The sequence below is a fragment of the Mytilus edulis genome, chromosome 13 (genome assembly GCF_963676685.1).
Source record: "Mytilus edulis chromosome 13, xbMytEdul2.2, whole genome shotgun sequence".
NCBI lineage: Eukaryota > Metazoa > Mollusca > Bivalvia > Mytilida > Mytilidae > Mytilus > Mytilus edulis.
The window spans coordinates 65,333,589-65,354,640 of NC_092356.1; the positions used below are offsets into that span (position 1 = coordinate 65,333,589).

General features: G+C 32.9%; 1 protein-coding gene across 1 annotated transcript; it reads left to right on the top strand.

Annotated features, from left to right (window-relative positions):
• Positions 1-11,525: 11,525 nt before the first annotated feature.
• LOC139500465 (uncharacterized) lies at positions 11,526-12,641 on the top strand. Its single transcript, XM_071289203.1, has one exon. The coding sequence runs from the start codon at positions 11,526-11,528 to the stop codon at positions 12,639-12,641; it is 1,116 nt and encodes a 371-aa protein (XP_071145304.1).
• The last annotated feature ends 8,411 nt before the right edge of the window (positions 12,642-21,052 follow it).

The following is a 21,052-nucleotide window of genomic DNA, read 5'->3' on the forward strand; positions in this document are numbered from 1 at the left end:
TATGTGTGTTCTTTAAAATAGGACACAGTTCATAATCAATCATTATACTATAGTCAAATAGAGAAAAAAATCTGTTACTACGCATAATCAAGATAATGTAAAAACTGATGCCAAGAAAAATAACGCCGACATTTTTAACTATTTCATATATTTTGAAAATTTTGGATACACTATTTTTTTATGTAGAAGAGAACACCAATGTGTGTCTATATATCAAAATATCTCGTATGCACCTTTATAGCTCGTATTCGAAGGCCATCTTAAAACACAAAATTTCACAAAACACACAATTTAAATATACTATGATTATTTAGATGAAACTATGAAATCAACTATCACCAAAAAGCCATTTTCAAAAAGACTTATAATCTTCCCTTCAAATCATATTATCACAGTCCAAAGTACGTTATGTGAGATTCAAACTCTTAATGATATCAAAACACTGCAGCAATGAACAGATTGTTGGCAACTCAATAATTATCCTCATAATATCAAAAATAAACATAAAGCTGTGTTTGGTTTTAATTAACCTACTTCGTGTGGCGATGCCTCATAATACAAACTTTCGACAACAAGCAATGTCAATAATACTCTAAACTTACAGAACTGAATACTATTTTGATTATTTGGAAATATGTATATTTATGAAACGTTGTTTGTTAGTGTATGACACAGATTCCATTATATTAAATTTCGATATTGGATTTGTCAACTTTTAGATTTCCACCCTGTGATTGAGAAGATAAAAGGAAAATATACCATAGATATAGGACGGACGATGTGGTATGAGTGCCAATGAGACAACTTTCCATCCAAATAACAATTTATAAAAGTAAACCATGTTCCTTTCTGGAAATATGAAAGAGTTTGTATCATATTATTAAAATATTGTTGCTAAAAATAAATCAATTATCACCAAAAAATGCTTGTCTGTATTACGGATATTGAAATATGAAATTAAATGAAAGGAAACTTTTTCTAAAACCCATAAAACGTCAAGCGTGTAACTATAAACGAGTTATATTAATAAAATTACATTTTGATATTTATATGGAATTTGATAGCCACTCTAGTATTGACACGCTTGACCTTTTGTTCTCAACTTCCGGCTATTCAGATGATTTGTCATAAATTTATAATCGTTTAATCAATTTGTATGAAGTTAAGATATAATTTGATATCTTATAAAAAAAACAATAAAAACTTTGGTTGCTATTAAGACAGCAATTTAGACACGTAAAGGTGTTGATTTATATTGTTGTCCATACTTAATATTATCAGCAATTGTTTTCCTCTTTTATGATTATTTAAAAGTTGTTAACTTGAGTGCTAAACTTTGCTGTAAAGAACATGAATGTGATATGCGTAAAGCACAGTATCCAAACAATAAGTCTTTAAAAATCGTAGAGTCAACTGACTTGTATTTTTATTCTTGTTTTAAAGACTTATATTTTAGTCAAAGAGTAGGAAAGTACCAGTCATTAGTCGAAAGGTAATACCGTTAATAGATCAAGTGGAAGTCAATAAAGCCTGAACAGGATCAAATGCTCGACTTTATCAAATAATATATATATATATAAGTACGTCTGAGTCAGTGACAACTCTACAACAGATGTATCCATCGGATCGCCATCAATGATGGTGATACATGGCTGTGTACATAATGTATATACAACTCGTCTAAACATCAACCCAACAATGTTAGATCTGTAAATTTGCTTTCGCAAATTTTTGGTTCTTCCCTCGCCGGGATTCGAACCCATGCTACTGTGATATCGTGACACCAAATCGCCTGCACTGCAGCCGTTCCGCTAGACCACACGACCACCTGGGCTCTCAAAAAAAGAGCTTTCGCTGGCCGTGTGTTACCTTTCCTCGTCAGTTTTAATCTAGCGGCGTACTACAGTACATGATATATAAGGCATGAAGATGTTATTGTTACAGATCAGCTAAATTATCTATAGTAAAGGATCCTACAAATTAATGTAATATACAGTCACAGAAAATAATGACTCAGACGTACTTATAATTGTGATCTGAGATTTCTGCTTCCACGGGTTTAGATTTTTTATTGTTGTTTATAGCAAATATTTTTTAATGCAACCAGAATGATAGAGCACTTGACGTTTAAAAACGAGAGACGAAAGATACCAGAGGGACAGTCAAACTCATAAATCGAAAATAAAAGATGAAAGAGAAATTATTTCAACTTTAACTTTATCTCCCAGGGATAAAATATTTTAAATACGCTCTGATTCAAACTTGCGTAGTTTTCGATCTTTCTAAAAATGTTTTGTTGCAACAAAATATGCAAGCGCTTCAATGGAACGACTGCATCCTAGGACGCGTACAAACACCCGAAACTGTAGGACAACAGTCCGATAATTGTATATCGTCATTAAATGTCAGTTTAGAAGCTTCCTCGCTCTTAAAGGGGGAACAATTATATTTACTTGTATAATTTTAGTAGCATGAACGATGATTAACTGCCTGCACGGAGTTTTTCAATTCACAGCTATTGCATGAAACACATTGATGTTCACCTCATCCAATCTTTTATAAATTGCAGATACACAATTCAACTTCCCTATACTGTAAAATTGACTCAAATCAATCAATGTCGATGTCAAACAGTCGATGTTTTAGGCATATTAAGCACTGTATAAAATTTAACGACTTTTGTCTCTTCTTTTGAATTGAAGGAAGTTACACATGTCGTGGAATATTTACGGAAACTATCCCTCATTTTTTATTTTTTTTTACAATAAGACTTTTCTGACAAAGTATATTTGATGTTTTATAACCAAAAACATATAGAATATAAACATAAACTATATACTATGTACCATATATTAGTGCACTTTAGTTAAAATATTATATATAATAGTGCAAAAAGTAGTTATTTCATATATCAGTTGAGAGCAAATTACTGACTAATACACAAAATGGGACGGAAGAGAAGTAATTTAGTTCCGTGTTGAAATTGAAATTTTTTACTCTATCTTTTTCCATTGATTTCTAAAAGCATTTTTATAATAAGGTTCCAAAATTTTTATTAGTAACTAGTTTAATGAAATACTATATGCTTAAAATAACATTGGATAATTTTTATCACCACTATGAAAAACAAAGAACAGTTTGTGTCTGAATTTGCAATTAAAACTACCTTAATTTTCTCAGTCAAAACTTTTATAGCAAATTTTATAGATTAGAAGTGAATAAAATACTAAATAGAATATTTGACATATGAAAAAAGCTTCAGAAAAAAAATATTTCAATTAAGTGTAAGCAAACATACACACATTTTCATTTTGAAAAAGGGGGTTGAACCTCTCCAATATACTACGAGTCCTTAAAACGACTTTTCAGAAAAATGTGACCATACGAAATTTTGACGACAGGGCAAAATAAAGAAGATATATTTGTCTTTAAGTAAAGACTATTTTTAGCCGTGTATTAATTGGGGAGATTAAACTCGCAATCTAGACGACTTTTTTCACTTCTGTCACCGTACTAGTAAGGTACAACAAGCCTTTGGATGGAGTCAATAGTTAAGCTTAGAACCAAGCAGAACTAGTGACATAATATAAACATTGTAAAACTAGTTTTACAAGTCAGTTAAGAAATACGTTTTCAATCTAAATGTAAAATTTAGTGATACTTATAAGCTAATTCACAAGTCTGTTGTAGGTGTGTTTGATTTGCCAATTTTATTTCAATCAATTACTCTGTTCATTTATAAATCCAGTTATGTGTATGTATTTTACAATGGTACAATCGATAAAAAAAACCTGTCATATCCCCATTACATGTCTTTGCTTTTCATGTGTATTTTCAAGGAAGAGCTACAGAATGTGTAAACATTTATTTGGTGAAATCTTTGTATTTTAATCTTATCATACTCATGTATGTATGTTGTTGTTGTATGTTTTGATTGATATTGTATTGTTTTTAACTAGCTGATTCTCTCGGGGCCATACAACAAACCCAATCAAACCTGAATCTATACCAGTGCCAATACAGAAACAGCCAGTTCATATCTCTTTTATCAAATAATCCAACTTTTTCAATACATACTTGTTCTGAATGCTGTATTACATGCATCAAATGTGAATATAGGGCCAATATTTCCAATACGGACTGACAATGAATCCGAAATAATTTGCACACTATATGTTTACATGTAATTCAGTATTCACTGCCAGTCCGTCATTGAAATATTGGACCGGGTCAAAAAACATTATAGAAGAGGGACGAAAGATACCAAATGGACAGTCAAACTCATAAATCTAAAACAAACTGACAACGCCATGGCTAAAAAAAAAAGACAAACAGAAAAACAATAGAACACATGACACAACATAGAAAACTAAAGAATAAACAACACGAACCCCACCAAAAACTAGGGGTGAACTCAGGTGCTCCGGAAGGGTAAGCAGATTCTGCTCCACATGTGGCACCCGTCGTGAGGATGATGAGGTATATAACTAGGACGACATCACCAGTATGACACATGCCGTTTTAGGTAGTATTTGGGCTGTTTTAATAAAAAGTGGTATCAATACACCTTGAAAGCGTTTGTAATTAAAAAATAAAATTAAGCACTGAACTGAAATTATGAACATTCAATCAAAGACTAAGAAATGAAAATTCATTTGTAAAGTTGTCTAGGTAAACCTGTTTATACTGCAACTAGTTGTGTTTATTTCCTAAATATAGTAACAAAGCTATATTTTGTATAATGTCAATTTCATCATGGAACACTTTCTCCACAATCAGGGGTCCATTAAGGGATGAAAATAAGTTTGAGATGTGTGTTACGATTTAAAAAGCTATCATTTTTTTTACTTTAAGTTGCGGTATAAAAACAATGTTAAGTTCAATGTAAGAAAAATATAACCTTGTGTATGAGGCGCAAAACTAGGGAAGGGCTCGGTAGAACCTCATTTCTCAGCCTCATACAAAAAAAAGTGTATATTTGTCTGATATTTACCTCATATTGTATATTTGTATGAAACATACAAATTATAAATAATAAACAGGCTATTGATTTGAGTGTTTTCATTGGATTATGAATTGGGGCTATGTTCCTCTCAATCTTAAGGTAATAATCATTTCATGTCTGAGCTAGCAGGGAAGCTAACCAAAGAATCTACCTGTAGCTTCATACTCGTTTGAATCCGCTGAAACTAATTTTCAATATTGGATTTGTCAACTTTTAGATTTCCATCCTGTCAGTCAAAAGATACAAAGAAATATGCTATGCTCCTTTTCTTGATATTTGAAGTAGTATGTATCATATAATTTAAATAGTGTTGATAAAAATAAATCAATTATCACAAAAAAATGTCTGTAAAAAGAATATTGGAATTTGAAATTAAACAAAAGAATACTTTTTTCTAAGAGCCATAAAACAACAAGTGTATAATTGTAAACGAGTCCAATTAATAAAATTACATTTTGTAATTTATATGGAATTTGATAGAAACTCTAGTATTGACACGTTTGACCTTTTTTCTTCACTTCCGGCTTTGTAGATGATTTGTCATGAATTTGTAATTGTTTAATCATCTTTTATAAAATGAAGGTATAATTTGATATCTTATAAAGGACAATAAAAGCTTTGGTTGCTATTTACACAGCAATTTAGACACGTAAAGGTATTGATTTATTGTGTTGGCCATACTTAATATTATCAGCAATTGTTTTCCTCTTTTATGAATATTTAAAAATTGTTAACTTGAGTACTAAACTTTGCAGTTAAGAACATGAATATGAAGACGTAGTTTGCGTAAAGCATAATATCCAAACAAAAAGATCTTTAGAATCGTGATCAACTGACTTGTAATTTCATTATTGTTTCAAAGACTTATCTTTTAATCAAATAGAGGAAGAAAATAATAAAGGTATATTGAATATCATTTGTCGAAAGGTATGACCTACAATACCGAAATCTAACGATAATTGATCAAGTTGACAGTAGTCCATAAAGCCTGAACAGAATCAAATGCTCGACTAAATCAAATAAAATATAATATAAATATATATATCACACTTCGAACAAGATTTGCTTACATTTTACGGAGCACCAGAGATTTCCGCCAAAATACCAATGGATTTGATTTTACTGTGTCATTAGTTTAATTTCTTTTGTTTTGTAGACTTGACAGGGAACACTCCTATTGGTGTTTTTTGGCAGAATGGTACTGGTTTTTGCTAAATTCCGTATGTATAAACGAAAAATATTAGATTATTAGAATGCCAAAGGTATATTGAATATCTTAAATCGAAAGGTATTACCGTTGAACTATCTAGTTGAAGTCCATAAAGCCTGAACAGAATCAAATGCTCGACTATATCAAATAACAAATGTATATATCACACCTCGAACAGGATTTACTAACATTTTACGGACACCAGAGATTTCCGCCGAATTGCAATGGGGTTGATTTTACTCTGTCATCAGTTAAATATGCTGTGTTTTTGAAAACTCTTTTTATACTTTTTTCAGCAGAATTGTGCTGGCATTTACTTTACTCCTTATGTGTAAAAGTAAAATATGAAAATATAGAACCCCAATCGAGTTACAATTTAGCAAATCAGATGACAAAATCAAAAACTCAAACACATCAAATGAATGGAAAAAAATGTGTTATATTCGACTTGGAACAGATGTTCCCTTATGTAGAAAATGGTGGATCACAGCTACCTAAACCTCTATCCCCTTGCATGACGGTGGTGTAAAATTCCATTTGATCGACAACACTGAAAACACAAAAAAAATAACAGTCAAAAATATATCAATGTATTCGTATGGTAGACAGTAGATCATTCTTAATCGTTGTTTTTCTCCAGTCGTCCTACTAATAAACATGGATGTAAACGGGAATCGTTGAAAGCAAACACTCTGTTAGATGGAGTTCTTTAAAACTGTCATTACAAAAGTGAGAGGGTTAGCGCTATAGAACCAGGTTTAATCCACCATTTTCTACATTTGAAAATGCCTGTACCAAGTCAGGAATATGACAGTTCTTGTCCATTCGTTTTTGATGCGTTTTGTTATTTGATTTTGCCATGTGATTATGGACTTTCCCAATTGATCTTCCTCTAAGTTCAGTATTTTTGTGATTTTACTTTTTAAAAGGGATACAGTTCATAATCAATCATAATACCATAGTCAAAATTGAAAAAAAAATCTGTAATTACTAAAATCTAAAATAATATCAAAATTGATGCAAAGAAAAATAACTCCGACGTTTCTAACTATTTTATATAAATTATGAATGGCATTTGAGATGCTGACTTCTTGTTGTCGTCTCTTTCCTTGGACGATAAGCCACCAAATAAGAAATAAACAAAGACATTATCTCTTCTTTTTGTCTTCCGTTTCGTTACCAAATTATTGTATACATAAAATAAAACAGCTGTCCTCCATTTGATATCCAAACATTAAAACTTATAAAAAATCATTTGAATTGTTATTTGTGTTGTATATACCGTGTACATTTTCAGCACTGTTAATTGGTTTTGAAGTTTGTTCTCAGTTTGAAATTTAGTTCTTAAGAGAGATAAATGTTGTAGCTTATGCAAATATAAAAAATGAAGGACTCGGAACCGCGATTGTACTCCGAACCGCGATGGTCACGCTGAAGTACCATTGTCCACGCTGAAGTGCGTTGGTTAACACGCTGAAGTGCGATGGTGACACTGTGACGTTAACTTGTTGATAACTACGCTGAAGTGCGACGTTTTGCACAAGACATTGAATAAAAACAAAATGTACATGAGATGATAAAATAAAACACATCATTAAGATTTTTCCAAAGAAGCTTTTATTTTCTGTTCAGTTCAAAACATAGACTTTAAAATTTTGATTTGTTGTCATCTTATTTTGAGATTGTCAATTCTCCGATTTATTCGCATTAGTATTGAGTCAGAAAACATAATGTTTAAGGGCGAAACTATTATTCAGCTTGTAGGTCTATTAATAGCACTTGTCACGTTTTCCACAAAAACCTTAAAATTTTACGATTAACCGCTGAGGAGAATAAAATAAATTTGAAAATACAATTACGGACCAGTCATGTTAATTTTTGCCTAACATTTTGTATCTACAATTAACACTGTGACCACAATAAAATAAGACAACAGTGACAGTCTTATTACAAACCATGATTTATCTTGGGACTAAGACAACATTATATCAACTTGATATTGTAAAAACATTGATGTATAGGGGGAGGGTTGAGATCTCATAAACATGTTTAACCCCTCCGCATTTTTGCGTCTGTCCCAAGTCAGGAGCATCTGGCCTTTGTGAGTCTTGTATTATTTTTAATTTTAGTTTCTTGTGTACAATTTGGAGTATAGTATGGCGTTCATTATCACTGAACTAGTATATATATTTGTTTAGGGGCCAGCTGAAGGAGGCCTCCGGGTGCGGGAATTTCTCGGTGCATTGAAGACCTGTTGCTGACCGTCTGCTGTTGTCTGCTTTATGGTCGGGTTGTTGTCTCTTTGACACATTCCCCATTCCCGTTCTCAATTTTATTAATAATACTAGTAATTAATTTCATTTTTAAATTTTCCACACAAAATTGTGTGAAGCATACTTGAAGAGTAGTCAAACTTTATCTTTGGATCAAGATATTTTAGTTGTCGTAAAAAGGTTTGCACCACTGGGTCGATGCCACTGCTGGTGGACGTTTCGTCCCCGAGGGTATCACCAGCCCAGTAGTCAGCACTTCAGTGTTGACATGAATATCAATTACATGGTCATTTTTATAAATTTTCTGTTTACAAAACTTTGAATTTTTCGAAAAACTAAGGATTTTCTTACCCCAGGAGTAGATTACCTTAGCCGTATTTGGCACAACTTTTTGGAATTTTGGGTTCTCAATGCTTTTCACTGCTCAATACTGTTTAGGACTTCCACCGTTCGTTACTTTATTTTTCCCTTCCTTTCCTTTCCTTTGCTAGTATGAAGGCTTTATCTACAAAACCCATATTCCTGCCTACGAGTTGATTTTGTATTTTAGTGACGCTATTTCTAGAAAGAGCACAATATTCACACGTCATGCTAAATCGTCGCACTTAAGCGAAATAACCATCGCACATAGGCGTGGACCATCTCACTTCAGCGTCCCCATCGCACCTCCGAGTCCTACATATATACAGTAGATCATTCTTTATCTTTGTTTTTCTCTAGACGTCTAACTCATGAAAATGAATATAAACAGGCATCGTTGAAAGCAAACACTCGGTCAGATGTGTCCTTTATAACGGGGACACAGTTCATAATCAATCAATTTGAACAGAATGAAATCATGCCCCAAGTATTCTCCATACAAATGAATTCAAACGAGAACAAATACACGTTAAAAACTGTAATACTTCACGATTATCCTATTAATATGAGAGATGGCTAGTAATGACTTAAAATTGTCCGATAAACTCCAGAAAAAAAGAAAAACAAATAATTATAGCTTTGTTGAAAAACAATATTATGAACTAGGATTGGAATTCATATACATTTTATTTTGTCTTGAATATTACTTAAAAATACTTATTTGTAAATCCCGCTATCTCAAATGTAAACAGGTAAACTTACAAGAGTCAAATGACAAAACATACTTCCTGGTTGAAATTCCGGTGACATGTTTATGTTACAATAGGTATGTGCAGTAATTATATTGTACTCAACTAAGGCTTAATCATAATTCATGTAGAATTAATGATATGTTGATGCACACTCCAACTGGACTGAAATGATGTTTGTTGATATTGGTATATACGTATATTTATATACTTGTGTGTGTTTGATTGTATTTAAGTTGTCTCCCCTTGACTTTGGTTGTAATTTACTGTTGTTTTTTTATTTTGTTATTCTGTTCAACATGTCCTGTCTGACCCTTATCTGTTAATCATCGCTGGGTGCCTTCCTAGTACCTCTTATATTCGACAGCATAGTATTAACATAGTAAATAAAAACTCTTATGCCGTGTTCACATCAAACGCCATGTACAGTAAACATGTTTACAATTAGTTTAATTTAATGTACATTGGTTTTTTCACATTTTTGTTCACATCTATACACCTTGTTTTATTACCGGTACATAAGATTTTTCCACACTTGTTCATTACATAAAACCGAATGCACAATTGTCTAGACAACCTTTCTAGCAGTTAAGGACGACCATTTAACTTTAAAAAAAAAGAATTGGACGGGGTGGTGGTGTTGGTAAATTGTTTTTTTTTTATTCAGGGAGCTAACTCTTTAAATCAGTAATGCGTTTATAAAAGTCAAGTTTAATTTATTTTAAGCATTTACTCGAATCAGACTGGAAATAATCTTTGTTCCTTCTAAAATTGTTACACGATGATGACTGCTGTACCCGTATTTTGACTATTTTATTTATTATGTTTGTTTAATACCGCATCATTGTAAATATAACGGAATTTGATGAGACTGTCATCAAAGGAAGAGTTTTAGCGCTATAAAACCAGGTTTAATCCACCATTTTCAACATTTGAAAATGCCTGTACCACATCAGGAATATGACAGTTCTTGTCCATTCGTTTTTTATGTGTTTTTTTCATTTGATTTTGCCATGTGATTATGGGCTTTCCGATTGGATTTTCCTCTGAGTTCAGTATTTTTGTGATTTTACTTTTTTTCTGTATATTATAAGCTTAAAATATTTTCATAAAAATGGCTGACACAATAATACTGCTGATTTTAAGAGTTATTTCCCTTAACTTAAGTTTACCTCCTTAAATCCCTTACAATTCTAATGTACCAAACTTTCCAACCACATTTTCCTGCAAAGCCTCATGTCGACTAACATGATATTGTAATGATTAAGAAATCACAATAAGCAAGTTAATTGACCACACCTCAATTTCTGAGTTCAGTGTAGTTAAATTGTGATTATTGTCTCTAATTTTTTTCAGCAATGCCATCACATCCTAAGTTTTGCAGTATATGTGACCAACGCCATATCACAAAGCCCTCAAGTGACTGGTGTTCCGAATGTTATCAAGCTCTGTGTACCGAATGCAAAGATTTCCACGCACTTTCAAAAGCTTCACAAAACCATTCAACAATACCGATATCAAATCACTTAGCTCTTGGCTCCTCCCTTTTTCAAGTTGAGGGACACTGCTCTTTACACGACGACAAGTACCAATTGTTTTGCCAATCCCACGATTGTTTGCTCTGCCTCACGTGTCTAGAGGAACACACAAAGTGTGGAGACGTCGTTCGTATCGGAAAATTAACCAAAGATGTCAAAACGTCCGCAAATTTTGTCGACACTCAAAAGAGTCTATCAGACATCATTTTGAATCTTTCAAAAATTCAATGTCATCTCGAGGAAAATATCTGCGATATAAAGAAACAGAAAGATTCAATTCTCCTGGAAATAGCTCAAATGAGGAAAAAGATAAACAGCCATCTTGATAAAATCGAACAAGCTCTGAAAACAAAACTATGTAACGAGGTTGATAATCAATGCAATAACACTATGTGCAAGACGCTGGAAGACATTAAAAGAAAGAAAATAGATATAGAAAAATGTCAGCAGCAAATGAGTGACCTGGATAGATATGGATCAGATCTCCAAACGTACTTCGGCTTGCGGAAGATAACAGATAGGACAAATACCTTCGATCAGTATATACAGACATTAGATGACGATGGTAGCTTGAACAGAGTGACTATTTCCTGTAAAATTGATAGCAAGATTTCAAAATTCGTTGAAAAAGTAGCGAGTTTAGGGACCATACAGGTGCAGAAAGTTCCGAGTCAACTTATCATGGAGAGATCAAAGGACAAACAGGCACAATTAGTAGATGTGAGAAACAAATCTATCAACGCTATCAAGCTTAAGTTGGTGCACACTATCAAATTATATGCAGATGTCACCGGATGTTGTTTTCTTCCTGATGGAAAAATTGTTCTTTGCGATCGTTCAGTAAAGAACCTTGTACAAATATTAAATCAACACTGCATATTAATTTTTGAAGTTTCCATGTCCCCCTATTTTGCTTTTGATGTTACGTGCATTGATGACAAAACTGTAGCTGTATCATCAGACAATCCCAACCAGACGCAAATTAATATCATAGATGTGGAAACAAGAGCAAGGAGGTCAATTACTGCTGCAGATAAATGTTATGGAATTACACACAAAGATGGATCACTAATGGTTTGCGTCGAAGGAAAAGGAGTACAAAATGTCAATATCCAAAATGGGAAAAACACTTCGCTTATACCTTGTGATTTAGGTTCATGTTGTTATATTGTTACTAGTGACACTAAACTTTATTATACGAACACTAAGAAGCACACCGTAACCTGTTGTGATAAGAGAGGTAATATTATCTGGACATTCAAAGACGAGAATGTTTTACAGGATCCCCGCGGTATAGCAGTTGACAATGTAGGAAATGTTTACACTGTCAGTTACAGTCAACATGCACTAATTGTGCTTTCTGCAGACGGACAACACAGTAGACATCTTTTGTCAAAAGACAACGGACTTGTAAATCCATTTGCAGTGGCTTATGACAAGATTCAAAATCGTATTTGCGTTGTTAATTATAAAGATAAAGGATTTTTGTTTGACGTAACAATTTGATAGGAGATAGAAGTGAGACTTTTAATTTAGTTTTTTTTTTTAATGTTTTGTGTGTGCAAGTGTTTTGGGGAGTTTTTAAATGACTTATTTTGCCTTCTTTACATAAATTATCAATAAACAAACAAAAATGAAACAAGTAGAGATTGAAATTACAAACGAAAATTATGACAAAATCAGTAATACTTAAAAGTAAATTGTTGACTGTTTTAGAAGAACCATGAAATATCTACATGTTTTGTAAGTGGCTTACTAAAGGTTCTGTTTATTCAATGTTAAATTCTCATCGATTAATATTCCAATATTCATATCAACATAATCAATAATCAATAAAACAAAATGGAACAAGGACAAGTGCGTCTTCGAGTTTTGACGTTTCAATTAATAAATGATGTTGACAGTTAAAGCTCAGTGGTGTCGTTTTTGCTTATAACTTATGATTTAGTATCAGAAACACAGCACTGTCTATAAGTGTTCATGTGAACTTGATCCCACGTAGTATAACAATTACGATATGTTAATGATACACGACGAGGAGAGGGTTTCCTTCGCATTAGGAATCGGATACGTATTGGTTAATTGTTCAGTCTGATTAAAAACGAAAGATATCAGCGAGACAGTTAAACTCATAGATCGAAAATAAACTGACAACGCTTATGCTAAAAAAAGACAAACAGACAAATAAAAATACACGTGACACAACATAGAAAACTAAAGACTTAGTAATACGAACCCCACCAATGTAATCTCATGTGGTTCGAAAGGGTAAGCAGGTCCGGCTCCACATGTGGCCTCCTTCGTGTTGCTCATGTTTATTAAAAACCCGGTTAATAGTCTATTTCTGTAGGTCACATTGGTGGTGTAGAGGGAAGTGGATTTAGTTACGACATAATATCCAATATTATCTGTGAAACGGTTATTCCATACCGGTCAATCAATTCGTGGTGGCGTCTGTAAACTTACGACGGGATGATGTCAACTTCACCACGTGGAACTCTTGGTTTAACACCTTCCTTGTGATTAATTTTTTAATTGGTTGATATTTGCTTTGAATTATCTTTCAATTTAAATAGCTCAACATCATAATAAAATGGGTTTTATACGTGGAGCAGGATCTTCAAACCCTGCTTGACCACCTAAGTCGACCAATGGAGTTTATGTTTCGTATTGCTTAGAATTCAATTTTCTATCTAGTATTTTGTGAACTTTGTTCATCTTTTCGTCTTTTTACCATGTCATTGACAGTATCTTTTCGACTTATTTGATTTAAAATGTTATATCAGCTCCGATTAGGCATTCTAGTTACGGTAGTGTTCAAATTCAGTTCACTGCGATATATATAAGATGCGAAAACTCAATGAAAAGAAGATTACTCAGTGCAAGAATTCATACATTTATCCAAAACTAGAATTAATTTAGATGTTTTTTTCTTTTGTCTTTGAGAATGTGTGTGACTTCTGCATTATATGAGTGCATGAACGAGTCGACCGACCAGCAAGGACTTACAATAAGTGTCCATAGGATTAAGAAATGTTTTTTTTTATAAAACTGTTATTCACCAAACAAAAACTAAACAAAGTCAATCAAATGGTCAACATTATGAAATAATAATATTGCTTTTTTTATTCATTGCTGTTTCGTATAATCCATCACAACATACTAAATGAGAAGGGATCACATGAATCGCCAAAAACATGAGCAACGCAATAACCTAAATATTTGGTAATTTACAAAACGAAGAAAACAAAAGAAAAGGAAAATCCATCTTCAATGCAACTTTGGTACAACCACAAAATGGGGGTACATTTAAATCAGCTTAACGTGCAGACAAACCACTGGCCTACCTAGACCATGTGTCATAGTACTATGCAATACAATAGCAATGTCAACAGGGAAGCTTTAAACATGGTGAATGTTTATTCAATAAATTTAAAAACTATCATTTCATTTGGAAAGCAGGGTCAACATGTTGGCTCTACTACAGAAAACTATCTCAGGTAACTACTAGGCTATAAATTGGTATATTGAACAATAGTATTGAACAACGATCCTATCAGTTTTCATTAACAATCCAGTAAAAAATGTCAGTATTCAAAATCACTTCATCACCGAATGTATGAACTATTTTTAAATCATTTTTGAAGTCTTTGTCTATATTTCGGATACTATATTCCTCAATATTTAAGTTCCATAAACGACATTTCAATTTTTTAATGCCTTTGAACAATAGACAAATGATAGTAAAAACTTAAGAAAGATGTTTAGTCAAACATCTATTGTTAAAAATAAGTAGTTCTGTGGATTCCAGTTAAAATGACGGAAATTTGTATCGTTAATTTAAAGTTTATTCAAATGAAGAGAAGAAAAAAATGGTTTTGGTGTTTTTTTCCCTCAAATATCCTGTTTCATGGAGGGTTTTAGTATATTAGCAACATTCCTATTTGTATGTAAATTCAAATATGAAAATATGAAAATAAGAAGTAGTGGTATGAAAAGTTTTTCAGTAAGTAGTAAAAGCACAAATATAATGTACTTCGGGGAAAATCAAAAACGAAAAGTCCCTTATCAAATTCTCAAACACATCTAACGAATGGATAAAAACTCTCGCATTCCTGACTTGGTACTGGTATTTCCTCATGTAGAAATCCAGTTCTAATATTGATTCAAAACAATATATGAGATGATATATGTGCTTGAACTACAACGTATATGTCGCATGGAGACAAAAATGCTTCCACAATACGGAATAATAAGGATTACAAACCCATGTTATCTGGGTTATTCGCTATTTTGTACATTTTTCCTTTGATATATTTTGTGTTAATTTTTCATATCATGCTACTGGCTAACGATGGAAAATTTTCGCTTGAAACTAAGGAGGCACGTGGCGTTGCTAATGAAAATGACATGAAATTGACAACGTCGTCATAGGTGAAATAGCGATAAACAGTTTTCAATGGTCATCTCAACTCGATTGCCGTACCGGCTCAAGAGAGAAAATCAATTTCATTGAGATGATCAACGGTAATCTATAATTATCATGGGTTCTAAATTTAAATATGGATACATGACCTAACAACATTGATTCACTCAAAAATACCCATTAGCTGAGCTGAACAGTTTGTAAGAAACCTGAAGTTTTTCCAATTGATTGGCTAGATAATTTTCTGTTCTTGCTTTTGAATGAGAGCTATGATCGTAGTTGTTCTTTATACACGATGATGATGTCCTAGGTTATAACACGAGCACAGTACTATATTTGTATACAATTAAAATCACAAAGATACCGAACTGCCAGGAAAATTAAAAACGAAATATCTTTAATCTGATAGAAAATTTAAAAGTCAAAACACTTCAAACGAACGGAGAACGACTGACATATTTCAGTACAGGCATTTTGTATGTGAACTTTATATATTTGAGAAATCAAGAGGTTTAGATTTTACATTCTTAAGTATGAATGATTCTTGTGAATACAATGTGTTTGGATACAATATGTTTAATGTAGGTCACCGCACGGCTTTCAACAATGAGCAAAGCCCATACCGCATAGTGAGCTATAAAAAGGCCACAAAATGAAAATGTAAAACAATTCAAACGAGAAAACTAACGGCCTAATGTATGTACAAAATTGAACGAAAAACAAATATGTAACGCATAAACAAACATGCTCTTTTCCTGAAATATGAAGGAGTATGTATAATATAGCTAATATAGTGTTGCTAAAATGAATCAAGTATCACAAATAAGTGATTGCCTATATAAAGTATATTGGAACTTGAAATAAAATAAAAAATAAAAGGAAACGTCTTTTGAACCATTAAACCACAAGTGTATAATTATAAACGAGTCCAATATATTGAAAGTTATATGGAATGCGATAGCCACTCTAGTATTTAACAATTCGCTATGTACCGTCAGGTATTTATGACTTGTTAACAATTCATATTCGAAAAACTTTTCATATACATATATATTAATTACCAAAAATGTCTGATAATGAAACTGAGGTTGTCGCCAATGCAATCATTTCTACAGAACGCAAAATTAACACTTATCTGCCGTTTCTATAGCAATTGGATTTTCGAGGACACATTGCAAGAAATGGGAAACGCTTTACAAGAATGTGGATAAACTATGAAATTACAAAGGTTAGAGAAGCAAGAGGGCAAAACAAAAACTGCTACGTCCTAAACGTACATAGAAGAGGGGCGAAAATAAACTGACAACGACATGGCTAAAAATGAAAAAAGGCAAACAGACAAACAATAGTACACATGACACACCATAGAAAACTATAGAATATACAAAACGAACCCCACAAAAAACAAGGGGTGATTTCAGGTGCTCCAAAAGGGTAAACAAATCCTGCTCCACATGTGACACCCGTCGTGTTGCTTATGTGATATCAAATCCGGTAAATAGTCCAATTCGATATGTCACATTCATGAACGGGAAGGGGATTGTAGTAATGACGTAAGGAACATATCCGATATCATTAGTGTGTACTATTGTTTGTCTGTTTGTCTTTTTTAATTTTAGCCATGGCGTTGTCAGTTTATTTTCGATTTATGAGTTTGATTGCCTCTTTGGTATCTTTCGTCCCTCTTCTATGCACGTTTAGAACGCAGCAGGTTTTATCTTGCCTTCGTGCTTCTCTAACAAACGAGACCAAGAGCAAGTTGAAGACATTGATACATATGTCGCTGCATTGCGTACATTAGTCAAAACATGTTATTATGCACAATAGAGAAAAGCTTAATAAGAGACAGAATAATGATTGGAGTTCTTGAAAATTCAACGAGAAAGAAGTTATTACAGGATGCAAAACTAACTTTGAATCATTATGTAGACATCTACCGCGCAAATGGAAAAAAAGAATATAAAAAGGAAAGATATTTCACAAGAGGAGGACCAGTATGTAAGGAGACGGGATCAAAAACCCAGAAAAAAACTTGACACCGAGACCGCAAACCAATTAGACATTTCTCGAATCAGTATGAATTTACGCATACAAGTTCGCAGAGATATCCACAATCAAATGGAAAAGTTTAAAACGCTATCAAGACAACAAAAAGGTTGATGGTTAAATCTCAAAAGCCCGTATTTACAATAGTTAAATTGGAGAAATACACCATCTGAAGGCTTATGTAGTTCTCCGTCACAACGTGTGTTCGGAAGAAGAGGTAGAACCATTCTACTATCGGCGTCAAGATTATTGAAGCTGGATATTCAAACAAATGTTGTGGGAAACAAGAAGATTCAACAGGAGAAAGAGCGTTACTATACACCTCGCCAAAAGTTAAGCAACACCTGATAATTTTCCAGAATCGTCTTTTACTGAATTCATAACTTATCGAAATATCGATACAATGAACTGAATTTGTGTTTTATTAGATAACATATAACATATTGATTGACATATTGATTGAAAAGTAAAATTTTGGACTGTTGATTGATTTTTTTGCTATTTCATTTTGGGCAAATGGTTGTAAAATGGCAAAATAAAATACAAGATAAAGTTTCCATTTATACTGAAGTTTTTTAAACATTTGCTTTGCTCTATACACAAATTATTTTCAAAACTCGAGAGTGACAATTTGTGAATACATTAAAGTGCAATTTAGGTCAGTAGCGAGTGTATCCTCCACGCTTCCTGAAAATTTCATCCACACGTCGTCTAATGCTTTGAACTAAGAGTCGTAATGATCTAACACGATTTCTTTTCTCAATCAAGGGTGCTCGTAGTTCCTGTTAATTCTTACTAACTGAAACCCTGTTGCTAATTTTTCGACCAATATCATCCCGGACATGCTCAATGGGATTCATATCCGGTGACATGGGTGGCCAAGGAATAGAGTCAGTTACCTCCTGACGTAAATAAGCTAAAACAATGCGTGTTCTGCGTGGTCTAGCATATTCATCAAGGAATATTGGTCTAGTTGCAAGATTGTGATAGTTAAAATGTGACACAACGATATCCTGGATGATTTTTTCGCGATATTGTGACCCGTCATGTCCTATCCAGAACATAAAGGTCAATTTTGCAGTCAAATAAAAGCATAACAAAATTGTCAAAATGCCTACCAACAAACGTTGTAGCTCCAAGAATGTGCCGTTTCCTGTATGCTGTATTCTGATAACGCCATACGCGCATGCGCTCATCAATATGATGTTGGAGAAATATTCTCTCGTCAGACCAATGGACTTGACGTCACTGTCTCAAAGTCCTATAGCGGTGACCCAGTGACTACTTATGTCGAGCTTGGGGATGCCTACGAGTAAGCAGTGGTCTTTTGACTGGCCTACGGGCACATGAATTGGCACAATATAGTCTGCGGTTAACAGTTACATTTCAATGCATGAAACTTGCAAGGAACAAACTTGTATGTAGCTTTATAAAACCTGTTTTCTAAGGTACATAGGGAAAAATTTATACCTGAATTCTTACCTTTCGATTAAAAATAGGTTTACGAAATATATGGAAAAAAGCAGTATCAAATTGTATTCTAAAACAAATATTAGAAGCAAAAACATTTAGGTGTTGCTTAACTTTTGGCGAGGTGTATATTATTCCATTTCTAAGTAGCAACACTCCAGCATCACTTGCATACGGCGTATTTGTCTCCCAATTGATACGATATTCCAGTGCTTGCATTTCCTATAATGATTTTCTAGATAAAGGGTTGTTACTCACAATGAAGCTATTAAATCAAGAGTGTCAAATGGTGCAGTTGAAATCATTTCTTCGTAAATTTACGGACGCCATCACGAGTTGGGTGACCGTTATGGAATAACCGTTTCACAAATGATATCGGATATGTTCCTGACGTCGTAACTACAATCCCCTTCCCTTTCATAAATGTGACCTTCCAAATTAGACTATATCTTTAACGCGTAAAGTAACTGTTTGTCATAAAATCACATTATCCTTATTGTCTTTCTGATCAATGTGCTGGCGGCGTTGATTCCAAAGATTTGAAATAGAAATGATTTATTTACTTCTTTATGTGAATATATCATTAGTGAATTTTTAAAATGGAAATGATATGAATATTATAAAGTTTGTTTCAAATTTGAACACTCATAACTATTTTGTTCAAACCCTTGATGATATGACAAACAGGTGAAAGGGGGGAGGGGCTCTACAAGTGAAAAATGCATCGTTGAAATAGACATTTGATTGGATATTTGTTCTTTATAATAGGGTCTCATATCAATCAGAATAACAAAGTCAAACAATCTTTGTATTCTACTATTAGAAAGTACTGTAAATACTGATGCAAAGAAAAACAACTCCGATTTTCTGACTATTTTCATATAAATCACGAATTGGATTTGCCAAATCATATTTTTGATATGGTAATCACTACTAGCTTCTAAATCTAGCTCGTTTGGTAAATAAATCAATCAATGTGATCAGATTGACAACATTAGTATAAAGTTGTTTTTTTTTCTCAGCGCGAGAACTTTCAAACGATAACAAAAGATACTTGTATTTGAATGGCAATTGAAATTCAAAAGACTTCGATGAATCCCATTTAAGAAATGAGGCAACAGAGATACTTTTCAATGTACATTTCAACTTAGTTTTTGGGAGTGCTATCAAAAAATGTTATTCATACATGTGCATAGTTACTTATGTTTTTCTGCGTCGTAAGTATAGGAAGATTTGATACGTTGTAATCAGTTTTGAATAATCGTTCCCTTTTTTTTTTTTTTTTTGGCTAATTATGTTTCTTCACATAGTTTGCCGCAAACAGTCCTACCAAATAGACATGTCTCTTAATCCCCTTTGTTAAGCTCGAGAGAATTTATTTCTCATCTGCTAATAATAGAATTGTTTTAAAACACATTTTATTAGAAAGAATAACCATACTCTTAGGTAAAAACTTACAAAATTGAAGATTATCAACCAACTGAACGAGTGCAAAATATGTTTCTAAAGGGTGCTTATAGTATTGATCAGAAGCACCTGAAGTCTCCCCAGTTTTAAGTTGGGTTTTTGTTGCACGGTCTTTAGTTTTCTATATAGGGTTTTTATACTGTTGTTTGCTTCTTTAGTCTTTGTTTTGCCATGCCGTTGTTAGTTTATTTTCGCGTCTGAATGTCACTTTTATAAAATTATAGACGTGATATAGACGAACAAATAACGGGAATGAAACTGTACTACTTTATGCAGACTTATTTCTCTGTAATCATTTTTTTAAAGACGTCACAAACCGTGTCGTATATCTGAATGAAAATGTCTTTAAATAGATCGTGAGAAAGAGTTTGCAATTGATTTTCTTAATTGAAAAAAGATAAACAAGTCATTTTAACTCTGATGATATAAAGAGGAAATTTAAATGAAAATAGAAAATTAGTAGTTGACTCTATATTTCTCTAGTAAAGTAAGTAAATAGGGTTCAACA

What these genes read in the sequence shown, in the direction of transcription:
- LOC139500465 (XM_071289203.1), top strand. Translation starts at nt 11,526, where the DNA reads ATGTGCAAGACGCTGGAAGACATTAAAAGAAAGAAAATAGATATAGAA.